The sequence below is a fragment of the Clinocottus analis genome, unplaced genomic scaffold, assembly GCF_023055335.1.
Source record: "Clinocottus analis isolate CAN_PGR_092001 unplaced genomic scaffold, fCliAna1.0.p SCAF_7, whole genome shotgun sequence".
Taxonomy (NCBI): domain Eukaryota; kingdom Metazoa; phylum Chordata; class Actinopteri; order Perciformes; family Cottidae; genus Clinocottus; species Clinocottus analis.
In genome coordinates, this window is record NW_027176229.1 from 20,553,855 (window position 1) to 20,574,108 (window position 20,254).

Below are 20,254 nucleotides of genomic sequence, written 5' to 3' on the forward strand. Positions count from 1 at the left end.
GAAGTAGGTTAAAAGCAGAGCAAGAGAAGTAAGTTCCTCTCAGACCAAAGGCCCGTATTTATCAAACTGATAGATGACAGATAAAAAAAGGTAAAAATAGATACATTTATAAAGCTTTTTTTACTCGTATTTCATTGGATTAAAAAGCTATTTGTTCCTCAGAGCGTAGAGGGTGACGGCCAGCAGCGATTTGTGTAAAATAGCGAATAAATATAATTTCAAATAGTCCCCATTATCATACTTTCGATGCTCCGTTTGTAGTTCAGCCCGTTTTACGATCATTTCCCTATTTACAGGATCGGAGGCCACTTCGTTCATTTCATGTGATACCGAAGATTTGACAGATTTCACACAAGCAAGAACGAAAATATAACATTGAACTCGTCGGAATAACATCTCAAGATGGAAGAGGATTGAAGGCTTTTTCGACGAGTCCGGGTTAAATCCTTTTCGCCTGATTGGCGTTACCTTCCCGAGGCATCTTAAAGGGCATCTCCTTGACTTTGCCGTGAGAAGGAGCGGGGAGTGCTCTCGGTAAACGTTCCCGAGTCTTTTCCCTTCTTTTTTTACACTTCAAGTTTAAAGTATTCTTTCGGGGCAACCCTCAGCACTCGTGATGAATACCGGCCCCGGGCGGCGCCTCCGCCGCGGCCGAGCTAAAGTAGAGCAACTAACTGTCATTTGACACGTCGTCGATCACGCTGATGTATCGCAGGCGCATTCGATTTTCCGGGGGAGGGGGGGGAGGGTTCGACTCTTCTCCAGGCGCCGCGGGATCTGCCAGCCAGCTGCAACGGAGGCGTCTCGCGACGAGCGGTCCATCGCGAGCCGCCTCCAGGTCCAACGCGTTTCTGGGAGACTACTTCTCCAATTATTTCCTGCTTTACAAGCTCCTGAAAGTCAGAGAGGGACCCCCCGGGTCATCCCTCATCGAGTCCGATTTCTTGCGCAAGAGGGGCAGAGGTGAGGGGGAGGGGGGGGGGGGGGAGGGGGGGCAAAAGAAAATGTAGAACAGCCAATTCAGGCTGTGATTTGTGACGCTCATAAGTGATGGTGATATGCAGGTAATGTTAGCCCGGAGGGTGAGGGGAGGGTAAAAAAAAAAAAAAGCAAAGAAGGAGAAAAGGATGAATATCGATTCCCCTGTTTGAATTAAGCTGTCGAAGAGATGGAGAGAGAGAGATGGAGAGAAAGAGAGAGAGAGAGAGAGGGGGGAGGCTTTTGGGAAATGCCAAGCTTCCAACAATACCGATCTCATAAAAAGAAATGACTCATTTGCTCCATGCATCTGCTTTCAGCAAAGACTTCAAGCCAACTGACCAGAGCTTGCACACAAACACACACGGAAAGACAGGGTGTGTGTGTGCGTGTGCGTGCGTGTGTGTGTGTGTGAACACATCAATCTGCATGTCAACACAGGCCGCGTGTCCAAGCAGCCGGGTTAATGTTAGCAGAGTGGACGCCGACTCTTTGCTTTGAACCGAAAACACTGAAGGGGAGGGGCTTCAACGCAAAAAAACTATTGCGACACACTCACATTTAAAGAAACAGACGCACGAAACAACAACGTTGTAATCCCCTTATTGTCTGGTAGAAAAAGTAATTACACAAATAAGTTATAGTAGACATTCAACAGCCTCTGCAGGGAGACATAGAAATGACAAAAGCAACACAAAAAGTTCCCCGGAGTTTGTTTGTTTTTTTTGCAAGATTTTAAAAAAATGGCGAGCGCCTCTATTTGCGCCGCCGTCCCACTTTGATCACGGCTCTCACCCCAAAACGCGGTGACATTTGAAAAGCGCTACCCCCGGCATTCGCCCGCCATCATCGGCTGGATGAGGACATAACAGCGCCGCCGCGGGGGCCAAACCGCATCCTCGCCTCCCCGAGAAAATGACAGCGGACGAGCGCGAAAAAATAGGCGTCCCCCACTGTCGCAATCTGCAATCTGTGTCGGTGGGCCGCGCCGATGGGAAGTCCACGGTTTTCGGTCATCATCTCGCCATCTTCCCCTCCACCGAGACGCCGATTTCGGCCATTACTCAGGGGGGGAGGGGAGAAATGAGGGGGACGCGGCGTTTATTTCTTTATTTCTCTTAAAGATGAGAGATGAGACGAGCGGAGAAATAGACGGAAATAACGACTCAAGTGCTTTACCGCCGACGGAGCCCCATCTCTTCAATTGCCCCTGGTAGGGTTGGGTGGGAGGGTGGAGGGAGGGGACAAATTGATCCTGGAAATAAGGGGTAATTTCCTTCTGCCTGTTTACCTGCTCACAGCACAGCGTCATCAGTTTCAAACACGCAGACCAAAGCTGACCCCGCTGTGCCCTCGGAGAGCTACCGCGAGGGAGGGCTGAGTCATTCTGGTCTTCACTGTGACAACAAGAGTGTGTGTGTGTGTGTGTGTAAGTGTGTGTGTGTGCGCTGACCTTTGTACCTTTGTACCTTGAGCCAAATAAACCGTCTCTGCAGGTTTACACTGACAGTCTGTCTGGAGCAGAAAACCATCACCGATAAAAATCTCTCCATTCAAACAGACAACCTCACACTTGCTGAGGTGTGTGTGTCTGTGTGTGTGTGTGTGTGTGAGGTGTGGGGGGAGGGGGTCTATGTTTGTGTTGGTGGGTGTGTTTATGTAAGTCGAAAGCGGTTATTTAGATTTCAGCCATTCTTTCTGAATCGTGGTCCTGATTATTGACTGACTGGTTGAAGGACCCCAAAAACATGCAATAAATCGTTAAAAACACATAAAAATACTTCTGTTTCACGGTGTCACACGACTATTAGTATTGCTTTTACTGATATTATTATAAATATTAGTGACAATGAGGCTTTTAAGGAATGAGAACAGACATATTTACAATATATTATACAACTAAAGCATGAACAAATAGCATATATATTCTGTCTGTAACTCAAACACACTCACGTCACTTTATTTAACGATACTGTAGATGAAGTGAATGTGGTAGAATAACCAAGAGTACCGTAGTATACTGGGACAAAGATACTTCCTGTCGACCCCGGGCCGGAAAAACAGGATTAAAGTACAAAAAAACAAGTTAGCTGCATTTTTTAAATGTTAAAAAAACATGTAAATTATACGTTAAAAAAAACAACTAAACTAAATGTAAAAAAAACACTGTTTTGAATGAATTTCTGAACAGAATGAAGGAATTACTTGTGATGTTTTCTTCATGTTAACGCTCACTATGAATGATTTTAACAAATAGCAAAGTAGAAAACCTATGATTTTACATTTTGGACAGTCCAAATGAACAGTTTTTTTTAACCATAATAGATGATACACACGTCAGACTTCAACCATGACCTCTCTCTGTCGCCTGAAGCGCCGCTAACATCTCACCTCTTCAACAACAACACGGGGCTCTCGGTGCGAGACGTTTCTTTGAATCCGTTTGGTTGCATTGACTCCTGAAATGCGGCTCTCTCTCTCACTCAATCCATCCGCTGTCATAATAATAATAATAATAAAAAATGTCTCTGTGGATTGTTTGTGCTCGAACCACCGAGCAGCTCCTCCTGTCCGCTCCGAGCTGTGTGACTGTAAAGTGTAACGATAAAGCGGCTTATGACTGGAGGCTTTTTATTTATTTGCTCCGAGTCCTTGGGCAGCAGACAGCATGTACATAAAACACACACACAGACACACACACACACACACACAGGTCTGCAGGTCCAGGAGGCAGGGCATTACTTCTGCAGGATTTTTTAAAAGTCCTCCTTTTGGAGCCGGGGGGGGGGGTGGGAGGGACTCCCCAGATACGACTGTGTGTCTCAGCCAGCAACACACACAAACACACACAACATTCTATAGCTTTATCTCCCACACAGGCTGCCACACACACACACACACACACACACACACACCATTTTAAATTCCAATATTCCCAGAGGTGATCCAGCCAGACACACACCTTCAGCGCCTGAACCAATGCAGCAAATATCATTATGGAATCAATGCAGCCTTGAATCAATCGAGGATGTACGCCTGTGTGTGTGTGTGTGTGTGTGTGTGTGTGTGTGTGTGTGCTATATGTGCAGGAGTGTGATAAAGGGATGAAGTTGATAACACCATGTGCTCCTGTGAGGGTTTCACCAAACTCCATGTTTTTTTTTTTGATTGAAAGGAGGCAGTAGGAGGTAAGGTATTAACATAACCTTCCCATCGCATGTCTGCGCTTAACTCAATAATGCAGGAATAATTTCACATGTGCGCACACACACACACACACAGACACACACACATGCATCCATTGTTGCTATGCACCATGGTAAATTCAATATTGTGTTCACACTCTTAAGCCAAGAGCGAGAGTACAGTCGGCAGAGGAGCCACAGCCTCCGCTGTAAATCAATAGATTAAATAGAAAGGTATGAATAAAACACAAGATAATAAATAAAAGAGGAGATGCTTTGCTCTCGCCGTCGTATTCTGGGCAAGTTGTCTCCCGGTTGAGATGGAAAAGGGGGGAGAAAGAAAAGAAGGGAGCGGCAAGGAAGATGACCAGGGAGACGGAATATTAAAAAAAAAAAAAGTTATTGTTGTCCTTTCAACTTGTGCTTTTAACCCTTCGCTCTGCAGAAGTGTGCATGCTTTAAGGAGTGCACTGTGTGTCATGCATGCTATGTTGCTGGAGGAGTGTGCACCACATGCCAACACGTGTCCTTCTGCAAATGTCATGACTGACACCTGCATGTGTCGTTGAGATAAAAAAAAAAAAAAAAAAGGACAGATGTTTTTACGGGCTTGTACATAATTGTCTGTCTCATATGGTTCGGCTTCAAACGCCGCCTGCGAGTACGTCCGTGAGTACGGTCGGCGTGTGGAGCTGTTGCGATCCTTTATCGACGAATAAATGAGTTGATTTAATTGAAAAATCATTCAAACTGCTTCCCAATTGTCCCTCCGCAGATTAAAGAGGGCCCTGTGGAGTTTATATCCTCCAAAACATTCCTTCCTCCTGACCCATTTCTTTAATATCTTTGACGCCTCCGTCACAGAGCTGGAAACCCCCCCTCAGCAGAGGAATGTGCATCGTGTCACCAACAACAACGCATGTGCAGTAACACAAACTAAAACACACAACATCGCTCCGCGGCGCTGCTCCACTGGCGGCCGTTTGAACAAATGATCCAGAAGGATCTCAAAATCTCGCGCTCACCTTCAGCGAAACGCCGTGTTTGTGGATATTATTGTGACGCAACTCTCTAACTAACTGCTCCAGGTATAACAAAATATGCATTATTAAGCCACGACTAATCAATGAAAGACTTCTTAGCTAACGAAGACCCTAAAGAGCCATTAGGGCCTCACGACCCACTGGACTTCTTTTAGTTGATTCACTTTAAGTATCGGCAAACACATTAGTGTCCATATTTATCATAATACCACTGTTGGACTGTGAAACTTTAAAGCTAACGGTTACAGTTTTTCCTCCTTTTTTTGTTCTCCCCGTTGAAAAACCTGGATGTCCGAGGAGGCCGCGACCAGATGCACCTGTACAGCGCCGGCGTCCACACACAGACCGGACGGGGCGTGGCGTACCTGTCGTTGATGCTCCAGTTGAGGCAGAGGTTGAGGGAGCTGAGGCTGCGACATTTCCTCACCACCTCCATCACCGTCTCGTTGTTGAGCTCCGAGATGTGCCGCAGGTCCAGGACATTCAGGTGCCGCAGCTAGAGGAGGCAACACACACACACACACACACAGAGAGAGACATGTTTGACAACGTCGTCCATTTTTTTGTAGTCAAAAATAATGTCAATGTGGATTTTTTTTTAGGCTGCGCCGTCAGGAAACCAGAAAAATGTTTAATATAAATTCCTCCATCTGGGCTCAGAAATGCAATTTTATTTGCAGTTGAAAACAACTTCAGCAGTCCTACTTTATCTCTTTCACACAAACAGATATGCAGTAAACACGACGCTGCTCATGAAGGAACCAGCAGCGGATTTGTAAGTACGAGCCTTTCAGAAAATAACAGTAAGAGTAATATCCAGCGACGGCATGTACGCTGAAATAAAGGGAAGCTCTTGACGTATCTGCAAGGCAAGTGGATTACATCTCTCTATACGCTGAGTAAACTTGTGTAGCGCCGCATGTGCTGGAAACAAAAAAAAAAAGAAGAAAGAAAAGCAAACAGCATGAATGCAGAATGAAACCTAACAAGGCAGATACAACGGTATAAAATGTCTTGCTGTTACTGTTTATCATTCTGCGCCTGCTCGCCTGGCGTGAGGGGTTATGAGCCAATATGAGCATTCACTCTCCCCTCTTCCTTTCATCTCTCTCCCACTTCCAATAATCCCTCTTTCCGATCTGAATACTTCATAAGAGGGGGTTTAGATTAATCCTCCAGTGAAAATCTCCACTTCCTCGACGCACAGGCGCTCCCGCTCGTCCCAACAAAAAAAAAAATCACCGGCTTTTCAAGTCGCTGATGTGCGCAGGTGCGTCTTCTCCGGCACATACTGGGAACTATGTAAAGGCACAGGTGTGTGCACACACACACACATCTACACACACATACTCCGGGGATGCGAGATAATGGAGGTATGATATTCCGGCCGGCCGCAAAGGGAGGCAGGGAGGTAAATGTCAGGGCCAAGGCTAAAGAGAAAACAAGCTTACAGTTGGTGTTAAGATCACTGAGCGCTGTTGCCGGCTCCATAGGCGTGACATATACCGACCAGCATGAGGACACACAGGAGGGGGGGGGGGGGGGGGGGATAAGGACCGAGGCTCAGTGGGTGCAAGCAAGCACACATGTAAACACTCCTCCCCGTGCCGAGAGTCGAAACACACCAAACGACAGCAAAGCAAACAGCGGCGAGCGCGACGGCGACGCTGACGCTGCACTGCGCCGGTTGCAAAATAATAAATAATAAATAAATTGAAAAAAAGGCTTTCAAAACCGTTATCTCTGTCTGGCTGCTCCATTTGTCTGTGTTCATGTGCAGCTTGTGGCTTTTTAAATAAAATGTCATTTCTTTGTCATTCACTCGGCTTCTTGTGATGCATGTTCGGCTTCGGCGTGAGATAACCGTGGAACAGATTTGGTTCGTGGCGAACAAAAGCTGCTCAGAAGACACGACTTACATACACACACACATCTACGTTAAAACAGCTAGCGTGTGCAAAGACAGGGGTCGAGAACGCAGCGGTGGACGTCAGGGACAGAGACACTGACATGATGAACAATGGGATTCAATGAACAGAGGGAGGGGGGGGGGCAACTGTATGAATTAACATAGACACAAACGTGCACGAGCAGATGCACACACACACACGCACACGCACACACACTTGCCCCTGTGGCCAGTCTCAGATCGAAGTGCTAAATTATTCATGCAGAATTAGTCTGTGTGTTGTGTGTGTGTGTGTGTGTGTGTGTGTGTGTGTGTGTGTGTGTGTGTGTGTGTGTGTGTGTCATTGTTTGCACAACAAAGGGCAAAAATCAAACATGAATGTGGTCTAAGTGACCACTACCACTGACATTCATAGCAACAGACATCCACTCATGTCACGCTGCACACACACACACACACACACACACACACACACACACACACACACACACACGCAAACACACACACACACACACACACTGTCATTTGCATTCAGTATTTATGGTTATTCCGCCTGGAGTAAATTTTAAAAGCCCCGACATCAAGAGTAGTATTTGTTCCCCAAATCCTGAAAAACTGCTTCGCTCTGCTGTAGTAGAATTTCTACTACAGCCAATAGAAACCGTCCCATTGATGTGGCCGGCCAATGAGAAACCAGGCCAAGCAGCGAGAGTTTTCATTGGCCGAGAGTGTAGCTAGGTTGAAGAAAAGAAAGGAAAAAAAAACATTTAGCAGATGTCTGCTTGAAAGAGAAGAGGCAGAGTCACGGCTGAGAACTGTAACTTTGTTAATCCATCTGTGGGAAGGAAAGAAAAAAAACTGCCGAAAAAGAAAAATGCCTAAAAAAAGACAGGCTCTCTAATTAGTCACACCTCCGGAAAGTAACGAGCCGCGGTGCCAGTGTTTGTTTTCTCATCGTTGACAGATTATCATAATTTGACTCTATAGGTTGAAAAAGGTTTTTAATGCTTCCAATCGTATTTATTCATTTCCAAACTCTATTTTTTTTTTCTTTCTGCTTCGTCTGTGAAACGACAATAAACAGACGCGGAGGAGAAAGAGAAATAAATGGGAGAGAAATTCGGGAGGGGAAAGGGAGCGACAAAGAAGCACAGAGAGGGGAAAAAGAGAGATGGAAAAAGAGAAGAAAATAAAATAAAGTGAAAGAGTGCGAGGGAAAAGAGCAACGAGAGAGAGAGAGAGAGAGAGATTTGGTGAAGGGGGTTCGGCAGGTTTTTCCTCCTCGTTGGCTGAGGTCTGTAACCGGGCAGAGTTCGTCCCGTCTCCTCCGAGCTGGCAGCTACACCTGGATAATTATTCATGCCGTTCATAAAAAAAAAACAGTGAAACCTGCAGAATCCAGCTGCTGCGAAGGCCGGCGGCTCGACCCCGGCCCGCGAACGCACACACACGCGACGCACACGCGACGCACAACCGAGAGCGGATTTTATGAATATTCCAACGCACACATACTTTTTGTTTCCATTTTTATGCTAATTTTTTTTTTTTTTAACTCCACAACAAAACTAATTTTCAAATTGAGAATTCGTAAAAAGAAATATATAGAAATATACATTTCATTTAGCAGGCGCTTGCATCCAAAGCAAGTAACAGTAATTTGGGGTTAAATGTCTTTCCCAAGGACGTATTGACGTGCAAGAAGCTGGGAATCGAACTCCCGGTCCTCTGAAGGACGACCCTGCACACCACTGAGATACAGACATGTAAAAACTACTTAGATATACATGCATCAATAATAATAGTAATACAAATTATGATAATAGTATAATATTTGAATACATTTTGTCGCTAATACTAGCATTAGTACTTCAATAAACTGCTCATTCAATATGACAATATAATACAAATAATAGTTTTTCAATTAAATTGTATCGTGATGAAATCAGACATCGAGATATCGTGATACACAATTACATCGTCTCTATTTATAATAGTGAACGCGTACTAAAATCTGTTTTTTTTTAGTATTTAAGAGTATTTAATTCGCACAAGAGTACACAAAACCATGTATTCATTTCATATGGATTATTTACTCACTGAATTGACAGAAAACATGTTGTATTTTTATGATATATTGTGATATGTTAGTGAGATATGAAAGAACAATATGATATTAAAAAAAAAAGGTTTTGGCCATAAATCACTCCAAATTATGGATACTGGACTTTTACTGGAGTATTTTCAATTTGTTGGATTGCTACTTTCACTTAAGCGGATGATTGAAAATGCTTCTTCTCCCACTGACTAAAACAAGGCCAACAAGACAAATAAAATAATCATTAATACCAACGGCTATCATCGCGGAAAAAGTATTTTTAGGCGGTGAAATGAATCATGAAAAATAAAAAGCAGAGAAATTTAAAACAATCACCGAATCAATTAACCTGTCCTAAATTGTCTTTCATAAATTCATTTAAAAATCGACCTTCTAGTTTTTCATTTAATTGGTCAACTGTGCCAATACATACATACATATATATATATATATATATATAATTATATACTGAGGAGAAAATGATTGAATTTAGCAGAATGTGGATATGAATCAGACAGAACGCATCACACCTTCATGCGGCGTTAGGAGAAAAGCAATCACTTCACATTGTGCCGGCGCCGGATGAGCAAACATCGACACATTTCAGTATTAAAAAGGCCGTTTTTAATTCAGCCCACATGACCGGAGGAGGTTTTCGGCTCCCACCTGCTTCAATTAAAAGCCCCCCCATCTGATTGGGTGAGGAAACGAGAGCCGGGGTCAGAGGTCAGACCCGGAAAAAAACGCCATTTTTAAGTGAAAGAAAAATAAACGTCTATTTCAGAAGGTACACGCCATCCTGCAGCCAAGCATAGGCTGGAGTTCAATATTTGTAGAGGTTGATTTGACACTTTATTAAATTAGTGTATGTCACAGTCTGGTGCACAGTGTGTGTGTGTGAGTGTGTGTCTGTCTGACTACAGAGCTATAAACTCCCAGTGCTATTACTTCATTTATTTAAACAACGTCAAAGCATCGTGATGCCAGACGTCAGCGGACCCCATGCAGAGGACGTGATGTCACAGGGGTTTTGAAGGCCGAGGCACCGAGCGGCGGCGGCGGCGGCGGCGGCGGCGGCGGCCGGGGGGGAGTTCACGGCCGTTGCCGTCCATCAGCCTCGGCGTCCCCGGCATGAAAACAAGCAGCCAGACGACGACGCCGACGATGTTGAAACGCTCGGACAGAGCGAGCGTTGTTTCAGCCATAAATAGCCGGCGCGTCGTCGGGGGGGTTGGAAAATATGAGCCGCTGGTTCATTTGCCGAAGTCCATTTATAACCACACGGGAGATTCAGCGTGTGAGTCTCTCGTCAATGAAGAACATACAGTCCTGCAGTGGGAGGGGGGGGGGATGCATAGATCCACCCCCAAAAAAATATTAAAAAAACACATGCAAGTCTGTCTATAAAAGCTTTTCAGCAGAACTAACAGGCGTAGCGGTGGAAACGCTCCGTCCTCAGACGGGTGGACACGAGTTGAAATCCTTCCAACAATGCAAGGTGGAAAGTTTAGACTAGTCACTTTGAAGCGACATTCAAAAGTTCCCGAGCCCAAAAGGAGTCACAGGGGTGTTGGCATTGTTGGCATTGAGTCACATTTTGCTCGGCTGTCCGCACGTGTATGGAGGCCGTGCGAGACGGGGTGAGGCGGGGTGAGACATGGGAGGGGGCTGAGGCGTGAGGGGGATGGCAGCGGTGTCATTAGGTGAATACAAGTGCGCACTCGTGCATGCACGCTTTCCCTTCTTCCGTATCGGAGCGTCCCAGACGGTTCAGTTCAGACAGGAGAAAGCTGTGTCGAGACAATCCCTCTGCGGCGAGCCTAAATCACACGCTACCCCCCCTCTCTCCTCCCTCCCTCCCGCCAGACGAACACTCAGGGAAAAAAAAAAAAAAGCACACACACACACACATATAAATACATAGAGGCCTGTGCAGACAGATTGATATGAATATTTGAAAAGGGACTGGCGCAAAAGCTGGAAAGGCCACGACGAGTCTGGTATCACAAATACATTGTCTGCATCAGTCACGGACCAGTGAGCTGATCCCTGTGTGTGTGTGTGTGTGTGTTTGTGTGTGTGTGTGTGGTTAACTTCTCTATTTATCTGTCTCGTGCCCATCTACTGTCTATCACTTATTTTCCCCACCTCCCCCCCCCGTCCCTCTCCTTTTACAGTCTCTAATCCTGCATGTGTTGGTGTTGATAACAAACTCAGCGGCGAGGAAAGGCTCGAGGAGATAGAGAGCGTCGGTTTCTCTTCGGCGCTCTAAGCCAAATGACCATGTAGGCACGCCGACACACACACACACACACACACACACACAGAGAGACACACACACGAGTGGGAGACAGTCACAGTGCAGTGACACTAGTTGGGCCGTTAATGAGACATGATAGCCCTCCTCCTCGCTTCCTCCTCCAGAGGTCAAAAACCTCTCCATCTCTGTCTGTCTGGGTTAAATGTCTCAAAGCCAAATGAATTATTCCTCAATTACTTTTTTTTTTCTTTTTTTTTTCGTGGTGCAAAAGACACACATCATCCTTAGGCCCTTCTCCGCTCATTATATTCATAAATCCTCCAATCTCCTCCGTACAGCGCCGAAGAAAAATGATTATTTTTACGATTTTTCCACTCATTCTGCGACCCCCACAACCCCATTACCTTTCTTCCTGCAAATCCCCTCTGCTCCTGTCGTGTCCCCTTTATCCCCTGAGACACAACACACACACACACACACACGTGTACAAGTACAGAGTCACATGCACATTTGTATGTATGGGAAAAGGTACACACACACACATACACACTTCCCTGGTTGGTGTAGGGGGTTATCAGTTTGACACAGGGCGCTGTGATTATGTATTTTCTGTGCTCCAGTCAGAGGGGGGGGGCAAAGCCAGACAGCACTCACCCTGCATGGGGAGGTGGAGGTGGTGGTGGTGCTGGTGGTGGTGTGGGGAAGAGTTGTATCTTCACCTTTAGTTTACGTTCATTCACTTCAAATGCTTCGGTCATGTGGTCACGGCAATTTTTGACAAAAGAAAAATGGGGGCCGAGAAAAAAAAAAAAAGGATGGCCAAATTTGAACTCAGGATGTTGCGCGTACTTGCTGCTCCTCCTCCGGGCCACCGAGGATGGATAGAACATATGACTTCGGTTAGGAAATTAAATCGCTTCCCTGTCAAAATCCAGACTGTTTTATTCGCTCATAAACACACAGAGAGAATGAGGTATTGCCCACGGTCCAATCCTGTCAAATTTGGAGAGCATTTATCTAAAAAAAAAAAAAAAGGGCCTAACTTCTTCCTCTTTTTTTTCTGTGGAAGAACAACAAAAGCACTGGAGCGGCACGGCTGAATTAATCCACAAGATCCCCAAATTAAGACCAGAAACAGCCACAATGTGCACATCAGAGAGACGACGCACAACTATTACGGTCTCCAAATATCCCTCGTTTCATCTCCGACACATTCCTCACCAGCCTCTCAGCCTCTCCATTTGTTATGTCGATGGCCTCTTCGCTCTCTCTCAAGAGGGTGGGAACTTTCACACACACACACACACACACACACATATATATAAAAAGGCACTTTGAGGCCCACAGGGCAGTGATAGGCTGACGTATGAGGAGAGGCATTGTGGGTAGGCATGACAAGCAAAGGGAAGCCATCAGTGGGACATCTAAGACTCGGGGAATGAAGGCTCTCTGGCACCCAGCGCCGCTCTCAAACACTGGCTCTCTGATAGAGCCGACCTTGGATTTAATCACTACCAGAAGAAGAGAGCGCCGCTTGACGGGAAGATGGAAAGGACGGCGGGAGAGCGACGTGTGTGTGTGTGTGTGTGTGTGTGTGTGTGGAGGAGGGAGGGAGAGAGAGAGAGAGACAAAAAAAAAACACAAGATCCACAAGAGTAAAAGAGAGACTGACAATGACCAAAAGCAGGAAGCGACTGGACGGAGAAGTAGACGTGAACAGGTAACGACACCGTTCACAGAGGTGGATAATGACTCCATTAGTTGTGGGTCGAGGCGGCTCGAGAAGCGGGAGGATAGCACAGCAAATGCAGTGTGTCTGAGGGGGAAAGCCCCCCTGAAACCTTCATCAGATTTGTACAGGAACACATGAAAACACAGACAAGGTCCACGCATGAGCCCACGGAGCCCTCCGCCTCGAGACGGGTCGACTGCGACGAGCTTTAATCTGCAAAAACCGTCATTAAAGTCGAGAGTCAGCGTTGAGACGCCGTAAAAGAAAAAGCCGACAGCGGTACAGCAACAGGCATCAGCTCTTTAAAAAAAAAATCTCTTTGTGGCCAACGCTTTGATTTCCACCCAGTAAGACGAGCTTGATTTTTTTTTTTTTTTTAGGGTTCTAGTCTCTCAGCCGGCAGGAAATCTTGATTGTTCCCTTTTTTTTTTGGTCGCTAACGAGACGATGATTTATCAAACGCCGCCCGGCTGCAAATATTGAGCGGCGTTGCACATCGCTCTGGAAACAACTGGAAAAGCCATTAGAGGAGCGAGCGGCGTACGCGCCGCAGCCATCTGCATCGAACTCGGCACCGCGGGCGGCCTCTTCCAACCATCGGCTCGCTTGATTAAGAAAATACGATTTGAATTGATTTCCTCTTACCCTAATTTGTGAGAAGTCGGTATTAAAAAGGATGAAATAAATATCAATCTGAAGTGAGTGTGCCATGTAAGAGAAGTTAATAAAAGTAATGGATTTTCTTCCCTTTTTTTTTTTTCCTGGCGGTAGCTGAATAGCAAGAGGTTGGGGAAGATTATCAGGAGGGGGGGGGGAGAGAGAGGGATGGAGGGGAAAATAGCAATTGAGGAAGAAACGGAGTGGGAGGGAGCGTGTGATAATCGAACAAGAGAGGAGCGCCGCGGTGCTGGACTCGCATGCGGGTCCACGGAGTCATCAGAAATGCAACGATTCCAAGCGCGAGAATATGATTTTCAATCGACGCAGGATGGGACCAAGTGGGAGCGAACGAGGGGAGGAATCAACTGCTAAACGAGATAATTACTGTCGGAGATTACGGAGAGATGGAGGGAGGGAGAGAGAGAGAGAGAGAGAGGGGGATTCGGAAATGGCGGCGGAGACGACAGAAGCAAAAAAGATCGATATAAATGTGCGGGCTGACAAAATAAACGCGGTTGAAAGTCTGACCCTTTGAAACATTTCAGTCCCGTCGGGATTCATGAATTATGACCGACGCCTACAAAAGTTTATTAAGCGGTCGATTGGATCTGGCTTACGGTCACCTCTCTTTCAGTTGGAGCTGTTCCCTCGGTGGAAAAGATCTGTATAATCACTGGATATCACTCATGTGAGCGCGTGACGTTCATATTGTTTTTAATCCTGTAAAGAACGACCTGAGTCGTGTCTTTGCTGACCTCCAGTGGATTAACTTCTGGCCTCGCTGCGGTGACGCAGAAGTGAGATTCGATACTGCAGCTCTGCCGCGACGTCCACCTTCATGAAGTTCACAGCGTTTTTTCACATCATGCGTTTGTCACTGAGGTCATGTAGTTTGTGTTGAACGGCACCGCTAAACTCACTGTGCCTCTGTCGCTTTAAGCATTATAAAAGCAGACTTTGTAGAGGAACGGTTGTATTGCATTGCATTAGAGTTATGTAAACGCATAATCTACGTGTAGTTGTGTAATATCTAGTGTTTTGTGTGTTTTTTTTTGTTGTAGTAAGTTGGTCAAGATCTCTAACATCTCATCGGGGTGAATTCATAAATGTGAACAACTTTTTTTTTTAACCAAAGCAAAACATTAAAAAGTTTTTTTTTTACAATTAATCAAAACTGGCATTTTAAAATATATGACTTAATACGATCAGATGCATTAAGTTGGTCGTCTGAACCCCCTAAAACTTCCCCTTGGTTAATACTGTAATAAATAATAATGAGGTGTGCTAGACTGTGCGTGTGGTCCGGTGTGTGTGTGTGTGTGTGTGTGTCCACCTCCAGGTATGCTAATGCTGTTATGACTGGCTGGCTTCATTACTGTCTGTCTACAACACACTGGCCAAGGTCAGTGGAGGCTGCAGGGATGATAGCGGGGCCGAACCCATGAGCACAAATTAATCTGCTGTTTAATCTAATAATGCAGCGGGGCATCGGGTGTCTCAGTCCTATTAACACAACTGTAATTGCATTTGAGGAGGAATGGATGCACGCAGCCCACAAGGGTACGTTCACACTCACGCGTGCACACCCCGAGTTCATCAAACACGAAAATCGAATTGTATTACACAAAGGCGCGCACACGGGATGCGGACACAGACACACACACACACGTGTTTCACACAGTGGATGTTAAAGTTGGGGACCGGAAAACAAATGAGAAGAGAAGTGCGGCGCTTACCGGTTGAATTCGATCCGGGCACAGTCGTGTGTGTGTGTGTGTGTGTGTGTGTGTGTGTGTCCATGTTTGCACGGCACGGAAACAACTTTAAAAACCGCGGCGCCCTGCTCATTAGCATGGTAATATCCAAACAGCGGGGTGTCGTCGGGAAACAGCGGCGCATTATTAGGATTCATCTCATTAGGCTTTCATGAGATTTTAAAGTTAACGCCGAATAACTTCAAAAAACGGAGGCTGAGATAAAAAACACACAGCGAGGTGCTGAGTTTACTCCCCAAAAGTTAATTCCTCGCCTCCTCCTCCTCTTCCCTCGGAGTCGCAGGCGACGTGGAAGGCCGGCCCCCCCCCTTCGGTAACAGGATCAGACTAAAATCGCGGCCGCAGGACTTCAGTTGACATTTACTGATACGAGTGATCACTTCAAAAGGGCCGATGGAGGTGACGTCTTTTATCTGTGCCGCAGGGAACTGCGACATCTTTTCACCGAGAAGTCAAACCCGTGAAGTTCGAGTTCCTCGTACCAGGGATGTGGAACGACGTGGGACAATGTGGGTGGGCGATGCTTACCGCAGCGAGGTGGATGACTCCCTGGGAGGTCACCGGGCATCCCATGAAGCCGACGAACTGCAGCTCGGGACAGTGCTCCGCGACGGCTCGCACGGACCGATCGGTGACCTGGACGACAGAAAAACGCAAAAGGCGAGACGGTTTAGAGTCGTCTCCTCAGGTGAGAAACATCTTTATTGTCAACGGTGTGACGGTTATTTCTCAAGAGGTTCAATTTAATTTAACTCATGCACTCAAAACAGGTTGAATACGCATCATTCATTCACATTTGGGATTCAGAGGGTGTGTGTGAGTGTGTGTGTGTGTAAGGAGGGATCAAGGAAGGACACTGGAGAAAACAGTGTGGGCGTCGGCCTATGACTGATGGACCGCTGGCCATCCTTCCACTCGCGTCTCATAATGGATCAGAGATCAATAGGAGAGCAGAACGTTTCCACCAGCTCCCACTGTACGCATCAATACGGGTATCAATCGCTACTCCTTCCTCCTCCTCCTCTTCCTCCTCCTCCCCCTCTTCATCGCACTCAACACTGCAACAATATGTGGGAGATTGTGTGTCCTCTCTGAAGGTTTCCCCTGTGCGTCCTCAAACTCTTAGTCAATCACAGACACAATAAGATGCGGAGAGAAAGAAGACAGAACAGAGAGGACTGACTGTAAGCCGTGATTAATCGGGGAAAATGAAGAAAAACAAACATCAAAGAGCAGCTTTTTTTTTTTTGGAGGCATCCTTGTCAACGTCTCTTTTATGAAATTCACACACGCACACAAATACATTTGAATACACACAAAATGCACTTTAACTAGTGACGGATGCATACAAAACACTAAATATTTAAAGGAGAAAGTCTGTCAGAGTGCATTAGCGCTGAAATACAAGTCTGACGTGTTGAAAAGTGGATGAACAGACTGCATGAACTTTGATGTTTCATACGAAACACTGAGAGGAGAAGTAGGAACAAGCAGTCGGCGAGGGAGGAAAACTGTAAGTTACAATATCTACAGGAGGTAACATGAAGATAATCTGATGCTTTCTCAGACACACTTAACTAGTTCAGGTTGTTAGACATTACATTAACGGTTATTTTCTTGTTTCCATTTACAAAAGTTGTGGATAGCACCTGGTACGGTTTGTAAATACGACCTCGGTGAAGGAGTCAAGCGAGCTGAAAGCGAAAGTCGAGTTAAAACACAGCAGACCACCAGAGGGAATCGTCACTTATGGCGTCTTTAATGAATAGATTAAAGAAAATTAAAATCCCTTTCAAGTGAACCAGATTGCTCCATCAGACAAAAACTAATAACATGTGCAATCACCTTTGTTAAAGCGATGCAAATAAAGTTATATAGGTGAAAAAAACAACTAATATTTGTCAAAATAGATGACCAAGGAAGCCGGTTGAGTCCCTGTTTTCTCCCCATAGTTTCATGTTGAAGTGTCCTCGAGCAAGGCACTGAAGCCCCAGAGCTTCACAGCAGCACAGAGCTCCTTAATTACTAAGGATGATGGGTAAAATGTACAGAATAATTCCCCCACTGTGGGATTAATAAAGGATTCTGAAATTTTTTTTAAAAAATGTAAGAATCTGCATCTCCATAAGCGCCCCACCTGTAATACCTCCGAGCCCCACTAGAGGGTCGCACCCCACAGTTTGAGAACCACTGCTTTATGTACACTACAACGTACGATCGGCGCGTTTGAAAGCCGATGAACCGGTGCCGGGCCAATCGGCTGAAAGTCCCGAACCGCCGCTGAGCGCCGTCTGCAGTTGAGACGCCGCAAAGCGGAAGAGGACCTGCAAACAAAAAAGTGAGTCCAGTGGAAGAGAGCTCAGGAAACACGGCATTGGGAAAAAGGAAATACAAGCCACTTCTGTGGAGCGAAAGGAAACTCAATGTCTGGAAATTTGCTCCTACAAATCGAGTCGGGGGGAAAGCTTTTGATGCAGGAAGGTTTACAAACCTCCTGCAGCCGTGCTGCCTTTGAGAATTTGATTAAATAGCTTTACAGCTGACGTGATGTCCCGTGTACCTTTTGGTGCACCTCTATTTTAAGTTTGTCCGTCTTGTGCGACACGTTTGCGTTGCGAAACCCGTTTGCGCGGCCTTGACGCGCGTTGCTAGCGGACGTCACGCTGCTAGCGGACGATGCACTGCTAGCGGACGTCACGCTGCTAGCGGACGTCGCACAGCCGGCAACACGAAGCCATTCTCTCTCGGCCTCACTTCGGCTCAGCCGGCTGCCGGGTGAGCTCATAGATCCATTTGACGCCCCACCTCGTAACACTGATTACACGACTATTTGCAAGCCTGGCTCCTTACTGATTACTATACTTGTTCGTACACCTTACTTTCTCTCCCCCTTCTCTCTTTCTCCACCTTAAAAGGTTACTGAGTCGAGGCGGAGGAAGATGAAAAACCTCGGAGAGACAGCCGGGGGAAAGAGAAGTCACAAAAAAGAAAGAACAAGATCTCCATTCCTCTTTTAACAAGTCGCATGCAGTGTGTGGCTTATCTGGGTAAAAAAAACACACACACACCTCGTATAACTCTGGCCGAGCTCGAAGGTGTGTGTGTGTGTGTGTGTGTGTGTGTGTGTGTGTGTGTTTCTCACCCAATCAGAAAGAAGACAAAGTGCTAATAAAGTACAAAACGGTTCAAAGAGGAATGTGACTGCGAAGGGCCCTGCAGTCACAGGTGAGGCCCTGGTGATACGTTTTGAGGTGTAATTTAGCAAAGAACAAGGTGTTACAGAAAGAGGTCTGCAAACGAGTAATCGCAGCGTCGACCGTGTGTGTTTTTGTCAAAACGTTTCGAGGTTAGTACTAGTCCCTCGCTGAAAAACACAACTTGAGTTGACAGACAAATGGAGGGCGTTGATGCTTTGTCGCACTTTGTAGCAATGGCCAGATTTACGGGTGGCATTGTTGGCTTTAAAGACCTGAGACTGAATATAAGAAGTGGATGTCGTCACCTCGACGTGGAACGGGTTTTTGGAGCTTTTAGTTTGGCGTTTTGGCCGTCGCCATCTTTGTTTGTGGCACAAGATGGCGGACGAAGTATAAGCAAACGCTGAATAAGGCTAGCAAAATGGTACGATTAGCTTTCATGGACTGGTTTACACCTCCCAGACCAGACACCCACCATAAAGCAGTGGCTAAATATAGAGTATTTGACGCTTAATTTACGAAATGAAACTCATGCTCTGTTAAAGAAGACCTGAAACTTGCGATTGAGACCGTAAACTCAGGTTTACAATGTGTACTGAGGGAATAAATCAAGAGAGAAGTAGGGACATTTTCCCATAGACTTCTTTACAATCAGACCTCTTTTTTTTTTTGTAAGCAGAGGAGTCGCCACCTAATGGCCATAAGAGAGAATGCAAGTGTAAAACACTGGCTTCACTTTTCAGTGAGGTGCCGCCACGTTCAGAGTTACCTTGATCAAATAATGCAAAACTAATAACATCCCCATGAGCCTAAAATGTTAAACATTATCAGCTAAACATCTGCAGGCTGTCATTGGTCCCCGTGAGCGTGTTAGCATTTAGCTGCGAACGTGTTCGACGCAGCACAAGTTATTGTTGCGAGGGAGCAGTATCCTCACGCCTTCCAACTGTTCTTTAAGCCTTTTTTTTTTTTACAAAAAGTAATAAAACTTCTGAACCAGAACAGAACTGTTCATCCTGGACACAGCTGCGTGTGCAAGCTGCAGCCTCACTGTATTTTTTGCTAGCTCTGTACAGAACAGTTTTTTTCTCTTCTGCAGAGAAATCAATAGCTGGATGCACCTTAAAAATTCTCGGCCTCAGGTTTGGACCCACCGCGTAACTCCCTGCAGTCAGAGACGATTAACTGAAGGTGAGTCAGCGCTCCTCGCTCTGAGACACTGATGGAGAGGGAACCGGATCCGCCGGGCCGGGTGGAGACGAGGCAAGAGGAGGAGAGCAAGGTTGTCTTTTTTGAGTATGAAGCTTGGAAGAAAAAATAAATATATAGCCTCCAGAAAGACCTGTCGGAGCTGAGCAGCTGGCAGGTGAAGTGTGCCCACCCCTCCTCCACCCTCCTCCACACGGCCTCTGCCAAAAAA

At 46.0% G+C, this 20,254-nt stretch overlaps 1 protein-coding gene across 1 annotated transcript in view; it reads right to left on the reverse strand.

Moving 5' to 3' along the window:
• Window positions 1-20,254, reverse strand: part of fbxl17 (F-box and leucine-rich repeat protein 17) — a 200,503-nt gene that overhangs the window by 119,973 nt on the left and 60,276 nt on the right. The window contains exons 7-8 of the mRNA XM_068566453.1: window positions 16,166-16,273; window positions 5,572-5,702 (exon numbers count right to left, since the gene is read on the reverse strand). Coding sequence (XP_068422554.1) covers window positions 5,572-5,702; window positions 16,166-16,273 — 239 coding nt within the window. The remainder of the gene's footprint in view (window positions 1-5,571; window positions 5,703-16,165; window positions 16,274-20,254) is intronic.